The following is an 18858-nucleotide window of genomic DNA, read 5'->3' as shown; positions in this document are numbered from 1 at the left end:
TATGGAGACAGGACAAAATGAGCTTTGGCTCATGTCCTGTACAATACAACTAGGTAAACACACACACACACACACACACACACACACACACATAAGAACCAATGTCTTTCTGTTCCCATTTACACCACTCTTAAGATCATGTTCTTTTTTCCACTTTCCTACATGTGTGGTTTAAAAAAAAAAAAAATAAATAAATAAAATAAATAAATAAACAAATAAATAAATAAATAATAATATATAATAATAATATAAATAATAATAATATATATATATATATATATATATATATATATATATATATATATATATATATATATATATATATATATATATATATATATATATATATATATACATATAAATAAAGTAAAAATAATCAAATTTACTTACTTTCATTAATGGTTTCTTCATTAACTTCAAGCTTCTCACAAAAGTTTTCTTTCATACTGATTGTGTCAGCAAAGGGTTCAGTAGAATCAGAATTGAAGAGCTTGGACTGATGCCTTGAAGGAAACTCTTGCAAAACTATACTACAGTTGTTTGGAGCATTCAGTTGGGAAACAGAGAAAGATTTTGATGGAGAGATTGATGACTGAGAACTTGTACTCTTTGGCTGAGACTGTGAAGATGCATTTGCAAGATTATGAGATAGTGAAAATTTTTTTACATTAGATATTGTAATTTTTGTTTCAGAAGTGGTACTACTATCTATGGGCAGTGATAGCCTTGAGGAAGGGTTGTTGGTTTTGTCCATTTGACTTCCAGAGTTTAGTGGTTCACTAGATATGCACATAATGCTATCTTGATTACTGTCCATCTCTTTGACAGGCTTTCTTGGTCCATCTATAACATCCTCCTTTAAAGAGCAAACATTCTTTTCTTGAATTGATATGATCTCAAAATTATCATCTGGTGGTAGGACTAAACTGTCAAAAGACACTGAGGCATCTGTCACAGGTCCCAAAATTTCAGTCTTTGCAGAGCATAAAGCTTGGCCACTTTCTGGATTATCTAGACGTGATTTTGAATCTGCTCCTTCTCTGACACATTGTCCTGGAAAAAAAAAAAAGAAAAAAAATACACACACACACACACACACACACACACACACACACATATGAATCGGTAAAGATTTTATTTCTTGTCTAATCAATAACTAACTAGTATTTGATAAATATTTTGTTTTGTTACATGCATAATGTATTCCTCATGTTCAGCTAATCCAACAGCTACCACTTTCAAGATATTGGAATATGACTTCCTTATGTCATGAAGACTGTACTATCACGATATGCAGAAAATTTATAGATCTTGTGCATTTGAAGGAATAACTGATTTACACATTTGTGAGACACAAGTGATACCCATAATGACCATTACTCCCTTGCCATCACTCTGCCCTCAGCATCCAGTTCTAAACTAAACAAAACTGCTTCACTGACACCTCACATTTAAAATAATTTTACTTTTTATTCTCCTGTGCTTTGTTGCAGATGAATTTTCACTCCTTGCTATAAAACAAATCATATTCACCCTCTGTTGAAAAGTTTACATGATCTTTTATAGTAATGCCTTTTATGATACATGTAAGGAAAAACTATTGTAATAATGGAAACAAATTTCTGAATTCTGAAGATACAATACCTGTTGATAGATGTGGCACATGCACCAAAAATTGATGTTGAGGAAACTGAATGTGATAAGTGTGATGGGTAAAGGGTTTCATACACTGCTGATGTGGTTCAGTCTTTATACCAACATATTTAATGAGACGACTAAGATGGAAGTATGTTGTTAGTTTGCCTCATATCTAAGCTTAAATAATGCTTTGAATGAGTTCTGGTGATCTGATGATAATTCAGGCAATTTTTTTTTCTTTTTTAATATCACTGTTTTCAGCAGGAGTTATGAATCATCCTCGAAAAGGCATTGGAACATAACATTATATCAACCTAACATTTGATTTTTATAATGAATATATCATATATGTAGTAAAAAAATGGTAATGAAAACAACTTATATCAATATAATGAAACAGAGAAACAAGTGGTGCAATGCAGAGTAACATCTGATACAGCAGAACATTTTTCAATAGAAGACATGGCTTTTATTAGACTTACTTTTATTGGACTGGCCCCAATTATCTGATATATCAAAATTTTGTTGTATAAGCACATATGACACTTGGAAATTAGTCAAATAAATATAGTATGGTACCTGATTGGCTGTGTTCAAGAATTCCCACTTTGCTGTCAGCTAAAAACTCTGCAGATGAGCTTTCTGGACAGTAAGAAGGTGGAGAGACATCATCACAGGAGTCTTCATCCATAACACTCTCTGTAACATTAACAATACATATAATATCCATGATATAGCCCATATGACAAACACCCCCAGTTAGGTTGTCCTTTGGTTATGAAACCAAGATGTCTTGATACCTAGCTAATCCAACATTATTTAATTTTAACTTCTGTAACACTAACTTCCAACCTATGGAACATCAACTCACCTCCACCAAACGTTATCTTCTGAAAACCAAGGCCACTGACAGCAGACCTTTTTCTGTTCCCTCTATTTTCTCTGTACTCAATTTCAATCAAAAGTTGCTTTCATGTCCAAGCACTTGAGTCTTCATAATTTTTCACCATCTAGCAAAAGCTTTATTGTCACTCTCTCATTAAATTAATCCATGTTGTGAATTTCTCACCTAACTCCTCAAACTATGTAAAATTCTTAGACTAGACTCAACCTCGGCAACTTTGGATTATTTGTGGGAAGTACTGGTCCAATATTGCCATCTGTCTGATGTTGCCATAGTTTGGAGAGAATGTAATGTTCCATAAATGCATACTATGTGAATATGTATAATAATACAGAAAATTTTGCAATTTTGTTCTAGTCCAAATTTCACTTTCAATTATATACTTGCACCTTAGCCATTGTTTCCCTTGCTGTTCCTCTTTCAACACCTCTTCTCACATTTCCAAACTGACATTTACTTTCTTTTTCATTTCTGTCTTGCAGACAACTAATACATACAACATTCCTCTCATTAACATTTTCCCTTTCTCCTATTATAGAAAATATAGAACACTTTTAAAGAAATAAATCTTATATTACCTTCTTTAATTATGATGTCTTCCGGACAAGAGGAATATGAATAACTTTTTTCATTAGCATCAAGTTCTGGCAGCAAGGAAGCCACAGGAGCCTTCTCTTCTCTCTCTGACACTGTGAAGGATATAAGATGACATTTTCATTATTTTCATCTTAGAAAAATGTCAAATTTTTATAAAAATTTTCGTTTAGTTTTCACTAACTTCCACTAAATCTTTAACAGATTTACCAAGGTAACATTAGCAAACTAGCAGTGAGTGAAGTTATCCTTTCTTCTTATGGCGTCCACAAGAAGAAAAGAGCAATACAGTTTTGCTTTATGAAGTTCCTTTCCAACAAAGATTGAGGTATATCATAATCAATCAAAGAACAAAGAAGTTATAATGAGAAGAGGTACACTTACTTGGATTAACTGACTCCACATTACAAAAGTATAATTGTGTCAAGTTTGCATGGTATTCTATCTCACCTATTAGTAAAGGAGACAAAATTTTTCATTTCAGTAGAAATAATAATAAAAAAAAAATACTACATTTTGAGCAGTTGCATACTGAAAGGGGTTGTAAGAAAGCAGGCAATAAATAAGATGAAAAATAGCAAGACACAGATATTGTATGAAGACAATCAAGGGGGAAGGCCTGATTAAATAAATGGCCTCTAATGTTTTACATGAAGCCATTATGAAAGGCTATGTCAGTTAAGCATATAGTATTGTACATCAGGTTGCTCCAGAACAATACATTTCAGTCTTAATCCCATCACTGACTGTATTATTCCCCCTCCACACATCCATTTAGTTAAAAGTTAGTGTGATGTTTGCTAAAAATCTGTCTTCCTCCAATAACTACAGAAATGCTCTACTGTTAAAATAGTTTCTTTTTTTTTATTATTATATCTCCTAAGTCATTTTCTTCCTTAACTTTACTAACTGTGTCTTTCTTCCAGTCTTGTTTAATGCAATCTAGGCTCTCTCTTTGCCATTTATAAGAGACTAGCAGAATTACCCAGCATTGCCTGGGTAAAATATGACTCTCCAAAGCATGGTTTATCATCCCAAGTCAGTCATTTGTTCGCCGAAGTTATTAACCAAACAAAGTTTACTTTATAATGAACCCAAAATATACATCTGTTTACTGTTGTACATGTCCTGCTGGTAGCCATTAACAGGACGCCACCATCAAGAATTGGGTTATGGAGACAGATTTGTCTGAATAATCAAACAGTTCTGGAGTTGGAAATAGTTAAAACATAGCCTATATCACTCCCCAGATCAAGGGGGACCCCCTACCAAATTTCATTAACAATCAGTTCATAAATGTATGTTATGTTAACTTTTGTTCACAATTCATAATAGCAGTGAATCGATGAAACCTACCTGAAAGATGAATTTGTTGGAGACCTCTGTATCATAGAAAAATTGACCAAATACTCAAGGAATCGGTAGGTTGATGGGATTTAACTCTAAGCTGATAATGAATGCTCCATTTATACCTCTCCCCATCATCAAAAATCCAAGCTAAGAAATGAATGCTTGGTGCCACCATCAAAAATGGGTTATGGTGACAGATTTGCCTAAATAATCTAAAGATTTAAGTTGGAAGTAGTTAAGACATAGCCTATGTCACTTCCCAGATCAAATTTCATCACAATCAGTTCAATGTTTTTTCTGTAAAAAGTAGAAACACCCACACACACACAGACAGTGTTTTATTATATATCAAAGTTTACTTTACAATGAACCTAATATACATGTGCGTTTACTGTTGTTCATGTCCTCTGTCTGTAGCCATTAAGAATGTTTCCCCCTGAATGGGTGCCACCATAAAGAATTGGGTTATGATGACAGATTTGCCTGAATAATCTAATAATTTTAAGTTGGAAGTAGTTAAGACATAGCCTATATCATTCCCTGGGGCAAGGGGCCCCCCCTACCAAATTTCATAACAATCAGTTTGATGGTTTTTCTGTGAAAAGCGGACACACAGACAGGCAGACAGTGTGTTTTATTATATGAGATGGCATTTCTTAGCCCTGAACTCCATCTTCCAAAACAGCCTCCATTTGATGTATGTACAAGATTATGCATGCTTTTCTGCATTTTCAAGAATTTTCACTCTTATATTTTTTCTATTAGTCAACTGGAAATATATTCATGTAATTATTCAGTTAGAACATATAATCTCAACTGATAAGAACGTAATTAATGCAAGGAGTGATCTCCAAGAAATATTGGCAGTCACTTTTTATTCAAAGAAAACTGAATCTCTTAAAAATATTCATATATATATATATATATATATATATATATATATATATATATATATATATATATATATATATATATATATATATATATATATATATTTTGTTACAGATATTTTATGTAATTATAAAAAAACAACTTGTAATAAGGAAATCCATTAAAAGATGGTTTGCTATGGCTAAATGTGTGCCATTTCTTTCTACTCAGCATCAATATTGGCAAATATTACCTTTTATTTCCACAGGTTTGGGAACAGCACACCAAATCAGCCGAGATTTGTTGGTGGGACTCATGTACATGTGGTCCTCAAAGTGAAGGGAACACACCCTCATGGACATGCGGCTCGAGATGGCTTTCCCATGGTTAAGGTCAGGCCGTTTAATCAACTCACACCACAACTTGAACCTGGAGTGATAAATGCAAATGAGATTGAGCAGGTGTAATAATGTTCAGAATCTCCACAAGAATTAATAAAAACTTAAAGATGTGTATATCAATATTTTCTGCCAAAATATAAAAACTAATACAATCATGTTTTTATAATAAAAATGTAATTGCGATAATTACACTGTACAGCAGTTATTTAAATTTCTTACTGTACGAGTTAATGCATCAACATTTCCTTCTATTCAAGATTCAAGGTGCAGTACCTGTAAGAAATTCCTTGGACAACTTCAAAATCTAGAATAAGGTCTCAAGGAAAAGGAGGCAAGCCCCAGAGGAAAGCCAAGGAAAGTGAGGTAAAGCACTGAAGTAATTTGTTTTCATAAAATTTGAACTTTATACTGAGACATGATTTCATTGAAGTGGTGATGTGACACAAGCTAGAGATAGAAAATAACCAAACTGTAAGATTAGTCTGTGGGCGAGTTGCCGCACATGACAAAATAAAATAATTTTTACACAGAGGTTTCTGACACCAACAACTTTCATTGGCTTCTGTGTAACAAAGGTATTAGTTCTGCAAAATACACTCTTGACAACTCATGCCCCATGTGAGCAACAGGTTAAGGAAGTGTTTAATTTTGAAATACCCTAAGAGACATGTGGCAGTTAGGATATCGTTATATGTTACCTACTTGGGATGGTAAAATTTTACTCTTTCACCAGTCTTTCTATTCGACATGAAACTTTTTTTTCTGATAGCTTTTAGCTTATTTGAATGAATCTGTTTGTTGTTTTCTCACAAATCATTATTTTTTTTTATCACCCTGACCCTATGGTAGCATGAAAGCACATTAATACAAAACAAACCAAAACCTACCACAAATAAAATAAAAAGTTTCATCCTCACAAACAAAACAGCAGCAACACTCACTCACAATGTTCCCCCCTGAGAGGACTGGCCACCGCTTGCCCATGGCTGCCAGCCGACTATCATACACCACCACCTAACGTAACCTAACGAAACTAACTTAATCTAACCTAACCAAACTAACCTAAGTGAGTCTAACCTAACCAAACTGGCAAGGCTCATCACACATGTGGGTGTATCACATTCATGTGTTGTCACAGGAGTGAGGTACTAAAAAAAAAAAAAAGAAAAAGAAAAAAAAATCTTTAAAAATCAGTTAGCATTATGAATAATTTGTGGTGGGTATATATATGGGATTCAGATTACTCAGAATGAGGAGCTCTGTCTGACGAGAAAGGTAAGAAAAGTCATGTTGAGACTGGTGAAAGACTAAAATATTGTTACATGCTGAACATATCAGTTAATGTGATGCTGATTCCCCCTAGAAGTGAAATGAGAAGAAAAAAAAGCATGGCATTTTGTTAAGAATGAATTATCACTAATAAGGATGTAGTTTACCAAATATTTGCAAATACTATTAAGCACACACACACACACACACACACACACACACACACACACACACACACACACACACACACAGGAAAATGCAAAACTGCAAAAGAAAAAAATAATAAATTAAGAAAATCCAGCTTATATATCCCTAAGCATCAAGGTAAAATCAATGTGATACACTTGGGCCTGGGTAAAGCTATCTGAAGTAAAACACCTATGTGTTAGTGTTGTTTTGAACTTCCTGAAAAGACCCTTCTTCTATGCTGTCAAATTACATTACAAAACAGGGGAGGGTTAGGTTTGGTTTGTTAGGTAACAGAGATAGGAACCAAAATTAATAGATAACCCTTATCTCATTCTATCCTCGTCTCAGATAAAATTGAAAAATAATTGATGATACTAATAATACAATGGCATGTTTACGTTTACGAGCCAGCAAATGCCAGGATATATTACTTTCAATGCAGAATTAACGATAGAATCTTGGCAACTGTAATCAGAACAGTCCCGGTCTACAAGTGGTAAAAAAAAAAAGTGTTAGCAAGTATACTCTGGAGTACACCACGTTCAGCAGTGTTCCCCTCAGTGTTAGTGTTACCTTTCCTTGTTTCTTGGGAAGGAATGGAAACTCAGCTCGGGGTTATCGTTCTTGTTAGAGGTGCATCCCTTGGCCTTGCAGGTGCTGCCCCGAGGCATCTCAGGTCTCCTGCTGCTACTCACCTGTGGACAGACATAACAACCTGTTTCTGCCTTTCTCATGTCATTAGTTTTATTGCGTGGGTTAAAGGAATGGCATTCATGATAAGACATCACTGGGTTCACGGTGGCAGCTAGGTATTGTGAATCACAAGTTCGACTCGTACCTTCAAAGTGTAAGAGTAAATCCACCAACACAAAGCAACCCTTCCTTTTCCGCCTGGTGCTTCTTTTGCACTAGTGCTTAATTTCACCGATAGATGGCGCGGATTTTGAACTTCATTTCCCCTTAACTCTGAAATTGATGAGGAGATCTGGCTTCTTTTCGATCTTTATTTTCTCATTTATCAAATCTGGTAACACACGATATCCATTGTACCATGTAACCGTCTTTTCTATTAAATCATATACAGACTGCGTTGTACATCTCATAGAAAACAACACTTTTGATGGTAAACTATGTTAAATTTGAATCAAGACATTTATTTATTTATTTTATTTATTTATTTTTTTACCATAACTGAGGGTGGGAGTGGAAAGCCAAACATGATTGAAGATACCTTATATGAAAGTAAGTACATGTTGTGGATGAGCAAAGAAGGAAAAATTCAAAATAGTAACCTACATAGATGAAATATAAACTTACGAAGACCTGTAAATGTGTATCAGTTTACCTACAGAAAGACGAGAGATGGTATGAGATTAACAGGCGCTGTCTTAATGCAGACTGGCTGGCCTTTTGCAAAGTCCTTAATTGTTCTTACTTCTCCATAAACAACTTCGTTAAAATAAATTAGTGAAAGGTATTGGTTGTGCTCTCATACAAAGATTAATGTTAAAATATAAAGAGAAATACGAAAAAATAAAGAGGAGACAACGATACACTGAGGCACAAAGGGAACAGAGCAATGACGGTTCCATTAGTAATTTGGTGACAACAATATGCAAGTGCCCTGTCGAGTTCCATCCACACACCATAATAGCTATTTACTTACTAATTACCTAACTGAATCGCTACCATACGCAATAATATATATATATATATATATATATATATATATATATATATATATATATATATATATATATATATATATATATATATATATAATAATAAAACAACTAAACAAACAAATGAATAAAGGAATAAAACTAAATAAAAACAAATAAATAGATAAATAAAAAAATAGATAAGTAAACAGATAGCTGAATCAATCAAATAAATAAATAAATAGATAAAATAAATAAAAAGTATTAACTAAAACACACACACACACACACACACACACACACACACACACACACACAGGTCTTTCAGCATCGCCCAACTCTCCTTGATCAAATTCACTTGAAAGAAAACTATATTGAACTGGCCAAGGCAAGATCTGGGCTTGGCCGGCTGACCTTGCCCGACTTGTCCGCACTAACGGTGTGGCCGGGTCGCCTCATAAAAACTTGACCCGGTGACCAAGGCGGCGCGAGGGAGGTGGGTGTGAAGGCAAAGAGGAGGGAAGGCGAGGGAGGTGGGTATGAAGGCAGGGAAGGAAATGGTAAGGGTGGAGAGCAAGTGTGACTGAAGGAAGGGAAAGGAAGGGACGGGAAGGGAAGGGAGGTGGGTATGAAGGCAGAGAAAGGCAGGGAAAGGAATACTAAGGGTGGAGAGGAGGGAAATTAAGGTGAGGGAATGGATTGGGTATGGATGGGAGAGAGAGAAGCGAGGGTAAGGATGAGTGAGGGAAGAGAAGATAAGGGAAGGGACAGGTAGGCGAGGAAGGTGGATGTGAAGGAAAGAAAGGGGTGGGATGGGAAGGGAGGGGATGGATAAAGATGGGAAAGGGGAGAAAAATAAGGAAATGAATGGGTAAGGATGAAAGAGGGAATAGAAGATAAGGGAATGGAAGGAATGGGACAAGATGGGAGGAGAGTATGGAAAACGAGATGGAAAGGGAAGGGAAGGGAAGGAATGCGTAAAGATGGGAGATGGAGGAGAAAGCAATGGGAAAGGGAGGGAAAGGGAGGAAAAGGGCAAAGGATGAGAAATGAAAGGGAAAGGAAGGAGTGAGATTACGATAAAAGGTTTGCTGAAGCTGTGGGAACGTGGAAGAGGGGGACCTCGTAAAGTGTGACAGTGAAGGAAGAATATATTGTAAAAAAGTTGAAAACGAATACAAATTAACAGTGAATTTCGAACTTTAATGTCGTAACTAGACTATACAACTAGAATTTTGATGTAATTAGACTATTTTACCGTAACTATATTAATGAAAATCTATCTACAATTAAAAATAAAGAAGGAAGGTGCAATCTACGACCTTTTCTGCTCATGGGTAAGGATATAAAGCTTGCTGATAAGGTAATGTGCTATACAGAATGGCAGGGGTGAGGTGGACCTACACACAGCAGCAGGAAAGGTAGAAACGCAAGGAAGCACGGGATGTATTCAGTAAGGAAGAGTACGTCGGCTTGGAGAGGATAACTAAATTAAAAAGGAAATATCAACACCTTAGCTGCGGACAGGATGCTAATAGAGAGAAAGAGAGAAAAAAAAGAGAAGAAAAAAAAAGACACGGACGTTATGCACACTTGTGGAAATCTTGGAGACATGAGAAAGACCAGGAGCTCGAAGGAAAGGAATTAAGTGGAAGGAATAAAGGGCGGATGTGGTAGCAAGTGACTCCACTAACATGTTCGTGGCCACGCCCACCACCCCACCGGTAAATCCTCCCACGGCTTCAGTCACACGTCATCCCTAACTTTAGACGGGATGTGATGAAAGTGAAATTCTGCGCGACAAGGAAGAGGAGGAAGAGGAAATGAAATTCAATAAGGAAAAAGTAGGTAAAGACAAGAAGGAAGTAAAAAGAAACATAGAAAAAAAGTGGCACGAGGACGATGTGGAAAAGAAAGAGAAAAGAAAAGAAAGACCAAGGAAGAGAATGAGGAAGAAATATCGAGATTTTAGATTGCAAGAACAAATGTGTAATAAACAGAGCTCTCTCTCTCTCTCTCTCTCTCTCTCTCTCTCTCTCTCTCTCTCTCTCTCTCCCACCCATGCATGCCTATTGGACTCCACAAAAAACCCACTCGCCTCCACTAATCCACACCCATGAAGACTAACTTGGTCTTGTGTCCGGTGTTTATTTTTCTTTCTTTTTTCTCCTGCAGCACAGCGCGGCAGCCACCCAGTAAATCGTGACGGAGGCGGGGCTGAGGGGCTGTTTTTGCTGTGCTGTTTATTATGTTTCTTGTACCGTCTTGGTCTGCGTGGTTCTTACTGGTGTCAATGGAATTTTAAGTAAATATATGTGAATCATACAAAATGGAACAAGGGTACAACGGTTTCCCGAGCAGGATGTGTAAAGGTCTGGATCACTCTCCGTTGCTTAAAATGGACGTCACGGGCGCTTGCCGCGGTGAGGTAAACAGGAAAGGTGAAAACGACAGATGCCGCGACGCGAACCATGAAACCCTGGCAGAAGTTTCCTAATAAGTACCACTGGAAGTCACACCGTGCTGGATAGTGTAGATAGCACTCTTGTCTCTGGCCTGTCTGATGTAAGAGAGAAATGGGTGGCTTTACTGTGGACAGACAGCCAGACAGATCCCAAGCCAGTCTGGTGCTGAAGGAAATTAAGTAGCCTTATAGTGCAAGGCAGGCGGACGAACGGACGAACAAACAGACAGACAGATAGAAACATAGCTAGACAGACAGATAGACAGATAGATACTCGTAGTCGATGAATAGAAAGAAAGCAGGGAAGAGGAAGGAAGGAAAGAAATATAGATAGATAAATAGATGGATTGACAAAACATACAGATAGACAGACAGACAGACAGAGAGACAGAGAGACAGATAGAAAGACGGACAGTCAGACAGATCGAGACTGATAATTAAAAAAAAGGCTTTGCTCATGGAAAGTCAAATATTTCCAGGGGAGGAGCCCCAAGCCCTCCGCCCTCGTCCCGTTTAGTCACCTTTAGGAGCGGGCAGAGACTGTGACGCACGGACACACTGCATCTAACAGAACACCTCTTAATAGTTTAACGATAGTTGTCTGGAAGACTGGACTTGTTCCCTGCCTCGCCGGCCCTCCCAAGGCCACGCAAGAAAGCGACACGTGGCTAACACAAGAGTCTCCCCAAAAAAACTCGAAATCAAATGAGACTCTTGCGGTGCCGGTCCCTCAATGTCACCGTTTTCATTACAGCCACAACCACAACCACAAGCACAGCCACGTCCGCTGCTATCACTGTCACTACTAGGATTACCAGTGTTACCGTTACTCTATTTCGTCACGGATATTATTACGGTAGTGGTTATTGTTTATACCATCTTGAGTGGGATTGTTTTCACTGTCATTACCGGCCGTGTCATTATTATTTTCAGAGAAATCATTACTACCATAAAATACGTAACATTCCTGTCATTCCCTCAGAATCATCATCAACAAAAATTACTATCACTATTACTGATATTATCATCACTACTACTACTACTACTACTACTACTACTACTACTACTACTACTGCTACTACTACTACTACTACTACTATGCCCACAGAGTACGCACGTCACCAGACACGAATAAAGATAACGCAAGGCCAGCGACTGACTGACAAGAAAATTCAATCACATATTTACTTATATATATATATATATATATATATATATATATATATATATATATATATATATATATATATATATATATATATATATATATATATATATATATATATATATATATATATACTGATCTCATATTTTGTCCGAAAGCGCAATGAATGAGCTCAGTGCTCCGAATCACTTAATGTAGATGGCTTAGGAAAGAACATGAACAAGAGGCAGGAGGAGGTAGAAGTAGAAACAGAAGAAGGTGGTTTCAAGACATTTATCATCCAATTTTGGATTATATTCTCTGATCTTTCTTTGTGGACTGGCACTCTCATTTTTTTTTTCACACTTCTTGTTGCCCTTGGCTGGTGCCCACTCCTACAAAGAAAAATAAATAAATAAAATAGATAAATAAATAAATAAATAAATAAATAAATGGATGGAATGGTAAGGATAGGGGGAGATGGGGACACGGCTGGACCTATGCAGCAAAGGACAGAAGATAGTAGGTCAACACGGGGCACGGCACTTCGACAGATAAATGTGTCAGGTACAATGCAAAATAATATAGTATAGCTTTGACAGACAAATAGATTAGACACAACGCAAAATAATATAAAATTACTTTGACAGGTAAATGGGTCAGGGAAAAGGCAAAATTATATCAAATAAATTGGACAGGATAAATGATCAGGGACAGGGAAAAATAATACAAAGTAGCATCTGCAGATAAATGGATGTGACACAATGCAAAATTATATAAAATGAATCCGACAGATAAATGAATTAGCCACAATGCAAAATTATGTGAAGTAACATCAACATATAAATGAATTAGCCACAATACAAAGTTATATAAGACACCTTCGACAAAGAAATGGATCGAACACAATACAAAATTATATAAAATGGCTTTGGCACATAAATGGATCAAACACGATGCAAAATAATTTAAAATCACTTCAACATAAGATAGATCAGACACTGTCAAATTTTATAAAATAACAGACAGATAAATGAATCCGGCGCAATGCAAAATAATTTAAGACAACGAATATAAAACTGATAAATATAATGAAAATAAGTAGCCAGATGAATAATGTATAAGGAATGGTAATAAACAGAAAGGTCAATGCTTTAATTCATTCACACAGATATCAGCAGGTGTTGGGCGACAGTAATGTTAAATGATATGCTAGTTTTTATAAGAAAGTAATCTTTGCCCATTCAGTATTACACTTAATGGATAAAATGTCATAAAATCATCCGCTGCTAACCAGAATAGGTAAAAGAAAATAATAATAAATAAATAAATAAATAAATAAATAATACATAGATAGAAAAATAAATAATAAAATAATTGCATTGAATGAGAAAGTAAAGATGATGTTTAAACCACATAATGACGAAAATAATATAGAATCGAAAACTTGACAAAATTCTCAAATGTTATCCAGGGCAAAATTAAAATAATGTCGCGTTGCTGAAAGGTCTATACAAATAAATAAATAATAACAACATATAAAAATAAAAAGAAGAAAAATAATAATAATGCACACTCAAGTACGCACGTTTCTCACATAATGTACATTCAAGATATCATCAACTATTTGTTCTTTCAACTTGCTCACCTAACTTAACTGGTGCTGCCCTCTAGGAATGCTGTCCCCACATCCCCGGCTCAGAAGGGAATTAAGTAGGTTGATTTAACTTCCATATAGTGTTATCTAAAGGGTAAAGGTGTCCTAAGTAAAGCAATGCAACTAGTTACTGAAAAAAAAGATGAATATATAAGTTATGGATCTCGTTTCGTGATAACGTGTTAGTTCTCTCTCTCTCTCTCTCTCTCTCTCTCTCTCTCTCTCTCTCTCTCTCTCTCTCTACATAAGGCCAAATGCTCTTTCAGATCCAGTATCCACCGGTCTGCAAGCCTTTGTGGATCGTGTTCCTAAACATTTCGTTGTCTAATCACTTACCTCTAACAGTCTCTACTTGAAGTTAATGGGGTTTTCAGTTTTTTACAATTCAGTTGACGGTTTGACAAGGATTCTGCAACAACGGGGAAAATATCTATGAGAACACGATTTATCATCTTCGTGGCCATTTAAATTTGTCCTGACGATAGAAGAGTACGGAACTATTCTTCAGTATCTCTGCGGCTTCCTTAACACAGTTGTCAAGTTACGATTCATCGCTTCCGTCACCTTCACTAGCAATTAAGAGACAGAAACTAGTCCTTTGTCTCCAGTCAATGACCAGTATAGTTTTTCTTTGACTTTACGTTATCGTGTTATCTTCCTCAAAATCAAACTTTATGTTCTGGAGTGGAATGTTGCTTGACAGCTTACCAATCTGAAACTACTATTCTCATATTATTATTTTTTCTTCTTTTTTTTTCTGCTTCATTTTTGACAGACGCTGTAAAGACTGCTTCGTGTTTTGATGATCATTATAACGTTTGTTTTTTTCTTGATTCCACATCTTTTATCTGAGAGAATGGCTAGAGAGGCGAGACCAAGATAGTTTAGACAAGTCGGGAAGAGAGACGGGGAGTATGTGGGGAGAAGGATGTTGGAGAGGGATCTACTCGGCAGGAAAACGAGAGGAGGATCTATGGGAAGGTTTAAGGACGCAGTGAAAGAAGACATGCTTGTACGGGTATGACTGAGGAAGGCGCAGAAGACCAAGCGTGTGTGTGTGTGTGTGTGTGTGTGTGTGTGTGTGTGTGTGTGTGTTGGTATGCTAAACAAATAATTATACATACGACTCCACCACCTATTTTTTCTTTAATGGCGCCCAAGAGTAACAGTCTGAGCGTGCATGTCAGAGCCTAATATTAAGGGAGCCCCCCCCTCTCTCTCTCTCTCTCTCTCTCTCTCTCTCTCTCTCTCTCTCTCTCTCTCTCTCTCTCTCTCTCTCTCTCTCTCTCTCTCTCTCTCTCTCTATCTATCTATCTATCTATCTATCTATCTATCTGGGAGGTATCTGGGAAGAAAAATTGTCCTGTGTTAAGGCGGGTTTACATAGAGCATTTTTTTGGTACTGCTCTCTCTCTCTCTCTCTCTCTCTCTCTCTCTCTCTCTCTCTCTCTCTCTCTCTCTCTACAATAACAAGAACAAGAAAAAGAACAGCAGCGGTGGAAACGACGACTAAAAAATAAATAAATGAAATAAGATAAAACAAATTAAAATTGAATAAAAATAAATAAATAAATAAACGGGGCTCCAGGAGGTCTGCATGCGAGTTTCAAAGCCAGGAGACTCTTAGTGCAGGTGGGATTGAGTGTTACTTTCGTGCGGCGCCTCAACCACTGAGAGCTGGCGGGACAGGTCTGGTGGAATCAGCGATGAGACAGGTGAGCAGCAGGGAGAACGGTGAGGGCCCTTTGTTGCTAAGGCCGCCTGCTACCACAAGACTATGGCCAATCTTGTATGAATATACGAATGCATGAATAAAGAAGTAAACTGATAAAATAAAAGGTTAACAACGTTTCTCATACGTGTTCGAGTCTTCTACTTGTCACCACTACTTATACAGTTACATAAATCGCTGCCATTCCACGCTTATTCTTCAGGCCTTTCAGCGAGCCTCACAGGGAGGTGATGGGTGATGTGCCCCGCAGGCTGGGTGGGGTGGCGAGGTTTTGCTCACTCTAACCTTGAAATTAGCCTGGTAGCGGATGTGCTATTAAGGGAAGAAGTGGCTAGGAAGGGTGGGGCAGGCGACACAAGACTGGATTTTGATTATAGCTTATTTCCCATTACAGACGCCACGTGTGGGTTTTTTGGTTTTGAAAACTCACAGCACTTATAGCCTTGCTCAAGGTCGCATGCCCTTACCAAACCGCTGAGTAATGCTGCCTCGAGACTCCAGACTCTCAGGCACCAGGCACATACGAGATGCTGGAAAGTACACCTGTATAACTGAGGGAGACAGGACGTCGCCCTACAACTATTGCACGAGGTGACAATATATTTGAAAAAAAAATCTTGAAAGTATTATCTTCAAACTGCATCTTCACCGTTCTATAATTCCAGGATTTTAACCGGTTCTGTTCACATATATGAAAAAAAAGTCTTAAAAAGTAACTTGAGTCGCTGGTGATGACACTGTAAAGATGGATCCCTAAAAAGAGGAGACGGAAAAGTGGCCTTGGAGAGGGGTGTCCTATGGCGCATCCTGCGGTCTTCGAGGCCCTGAAGGTTACATCTAAAGGTTACTTGCTTCTTCACCCCGTCCACAGACTTTTTCAATCAATCCTCGCTTCCTCTGCCACCACCAGTGCACGTATTAAGGAGCAGAATGTATATATAACAGAACAGCCTGGCCTCGGACTACTTATTTATCGTATGGTATAATTACTGGCAAATATCAATTACTGCCTTGCATTTATTTGTCTCGTTCAATTTCAGTTACTCTCTATGAACTTCCACGTTACTCTCAATATTTTAAAGACACCTAATTATTGTATCACCCTAGAGCTCTGACAATGATTACTTTCTTTGTGTAGTGATTATCGGCATCAACATTTCTATCCTTTTCTTCAAATAATCTCAACTCTGATATTTGTACGAATATCATATGACTGTCACATTCACACACAGGCAGCTTCCTCCCGCCCCAGCCTTGAAGAGCTCACCAACGCCCTGGCTGCAGGAGTTCCGCACCATCCCAACAGGACCCTCCCTGGTGCATCCTTGTTGGCACTTCTTATCAGGCCAACTATCTTAAATAAGGAATACAGTATATCATTGGTGGAGGAATAAACTCCTGTAAACCAGTAATTTTCTGAATATATAATGCCAACACTCCATACAAAGGATGGGGAGTAAAAAAATATAAGTGAGGTGCTTCCTGATAGTTGAGTGGCTACGTGTTCATATGATACTTAGCTGCGCGTGTTGTATTTGAATTTATCTATATCATCCGTTTACTGTCATACGCAACAGTTCACAACACGAAAAACACTGTGTAAATCTTTATAAGCTCCTGCATGAAAGAAGAAAAAAAATGATTGTGTAAATATTTTTTTTCCAGTTTGTTGTCAGTATAATGTTTAGCGGCGGCTGTAGAAGAAAAAAATGTTTGATTGCCTTGTGATTCAGGAAGGAATGTGTCATATACCAGCGGAAGGATTAAATCTTACTTAAAACTGGACTGCCACAACCTCCTACCGGAAACTCCATCTACGTCACACAGAAGGACAACCGCACTATATATATAATAATAATAAAAGAAAAAAAAAAAGAATCCTACCTTCCTGTACTCCTGCCTTACTTTCTCCCTTTCTAATGTTCTTGCAACTGTCCTCGAAAGAATCTCACTGGTAAAGAGACATACCTGGAGATTTGAGTATCTTTTATCAGGTCTTTTGTTTCCGGTCAATTAGTACAGTAATTTACCACCAATGAATATGAAGAAAAGGACATTTTGTTAAGTAGTTGTAGTGGTAAGGACATAATGGTGGTCGTGATGACAGTGGTGTTGAAAGTAGTAGTAGTAGTAGTAGTAGTAGTGGTAGTATTAACTGCAGTACGTAGTAGTAGGTGCTGATCTCTTTTTCTGCTTCATCTTGATGTTGATGATGGTGGTGGTGGTAGTGGTGAGGATGGTGGTGGCGTGACAAAGGACGGTTGCTCAACTGGTGGGTTGCCGCAGGTAGGAAGGCGGAGGGTGGAGGGGTCGCGATATTTGGGTCCAGCCCTGGCAACGGTGGGTCATACACGGCAGGCCGGGCGGGTCTCCTCCCCTGTGAGACGGTAGGAATAACAAGTTGTTCAAGGTCAGGCGAGAGGAGGGTGACTGATCATCCAAGGATAGCGGTTGTGGTGTAGCATGAGGCTGCATCTGGAAGCCTACCCGCCCCTTCAAGATCACTGACACACCTCGCGGCTTTCTATAGCTGTGGAAAAATGTACGCCTACATATTAAGTTCAAAATTCAATACCTTTCCGCGGATGTGAGAGTTCCCAAAAAACACTCAAGGCTCACCGCGTGATGAAATCAATACTTTCCTTCTTATAGACAGATGATGTAATGTGTAGGAGTCTTGAGAACTGAACTTGGTGAAGCTTAGATGATGAGGACGAGTAACAAAGAGAGAGAGAGAGAGAGAGAGAGAGAGAGAGAGAGAGAGAGAGAGAGAGAGAGAGAGAGAGAGAGAGAGAGAGAGAGGGGAGAGAGAACTGGTAGCTTCTTCCACAACCTGTCTAAAGACAGCTCGCGCCCACGCCTTATGCCACCAATGATTAGTGAAAACATCTCCACGATCTCAGTCATGGAAAGAAATTACTGACATCAAAGTAACAGCACAGTTTCAGGAACAAATTGTGACCTTGGTCAACCGCACTTTGTGTA

At 37.6% G+C, this 18858-nt stretch overlaps 1 protein-coding gene across 11 annotated transcripts in view; it reads right to left on the bottom strand.

Annotated features, from left to right (window-relative positions):
• LOC135108291 (uncharacterized) overlaps positions 1–18858 on the bottom strand; it is an 89045-nt gene that overhangs the window by 6175 nt on the left and 64012 nt on the right. For 5 of the 11 annotated variants that reach the window (XM_064019099.1, XM_064019097.1, XM_064019096.1 and 2 more), the window contains 5 exons: positions 7789–7910; positions 5610–5785; positions 3121–3231; positions 2218–2337; positions 391–1053 (listed from right to left, as the gene is read on the bottom strand). In XM_064019099.1, the coding sequence (XP_063875169.1) occupies positions 391–1053; positions 2218–2337; positions 3121–3231; positions 5610–5785; positions 7789–7886 (1168 nt within the window). In that variant the 5' untranslated portion in view covers positions 7887–7910. The other 6 variants (XM_064019106.1, XM_064019095.1, XM_064019105.1 and 3 more) reach the window with 6 other exon arrangements.

The sequence above is a fragment of the Scylla paramamosain genome, chromosome 17 (genome assembly GCF_035594125.1).
Source record: "Scylla paramamosain isolate STU-SP2022 chromosome 17, ASM3559412v1, whole genome shotgun sequence".
In the NCBI taxonomy this organism is placed as follows: domain Eukaryota; kingdom Metazoa; phylum Arthropoda; class Malacostraca; order Decapoda; family Portunidae; genus Scylla; species Scylla paramamosain.
The sequence above is the reverse complement of the archived record's forward strand: the minus strand, read 5'-3'. Positions and strand labels throughout refer to the sequence as shown.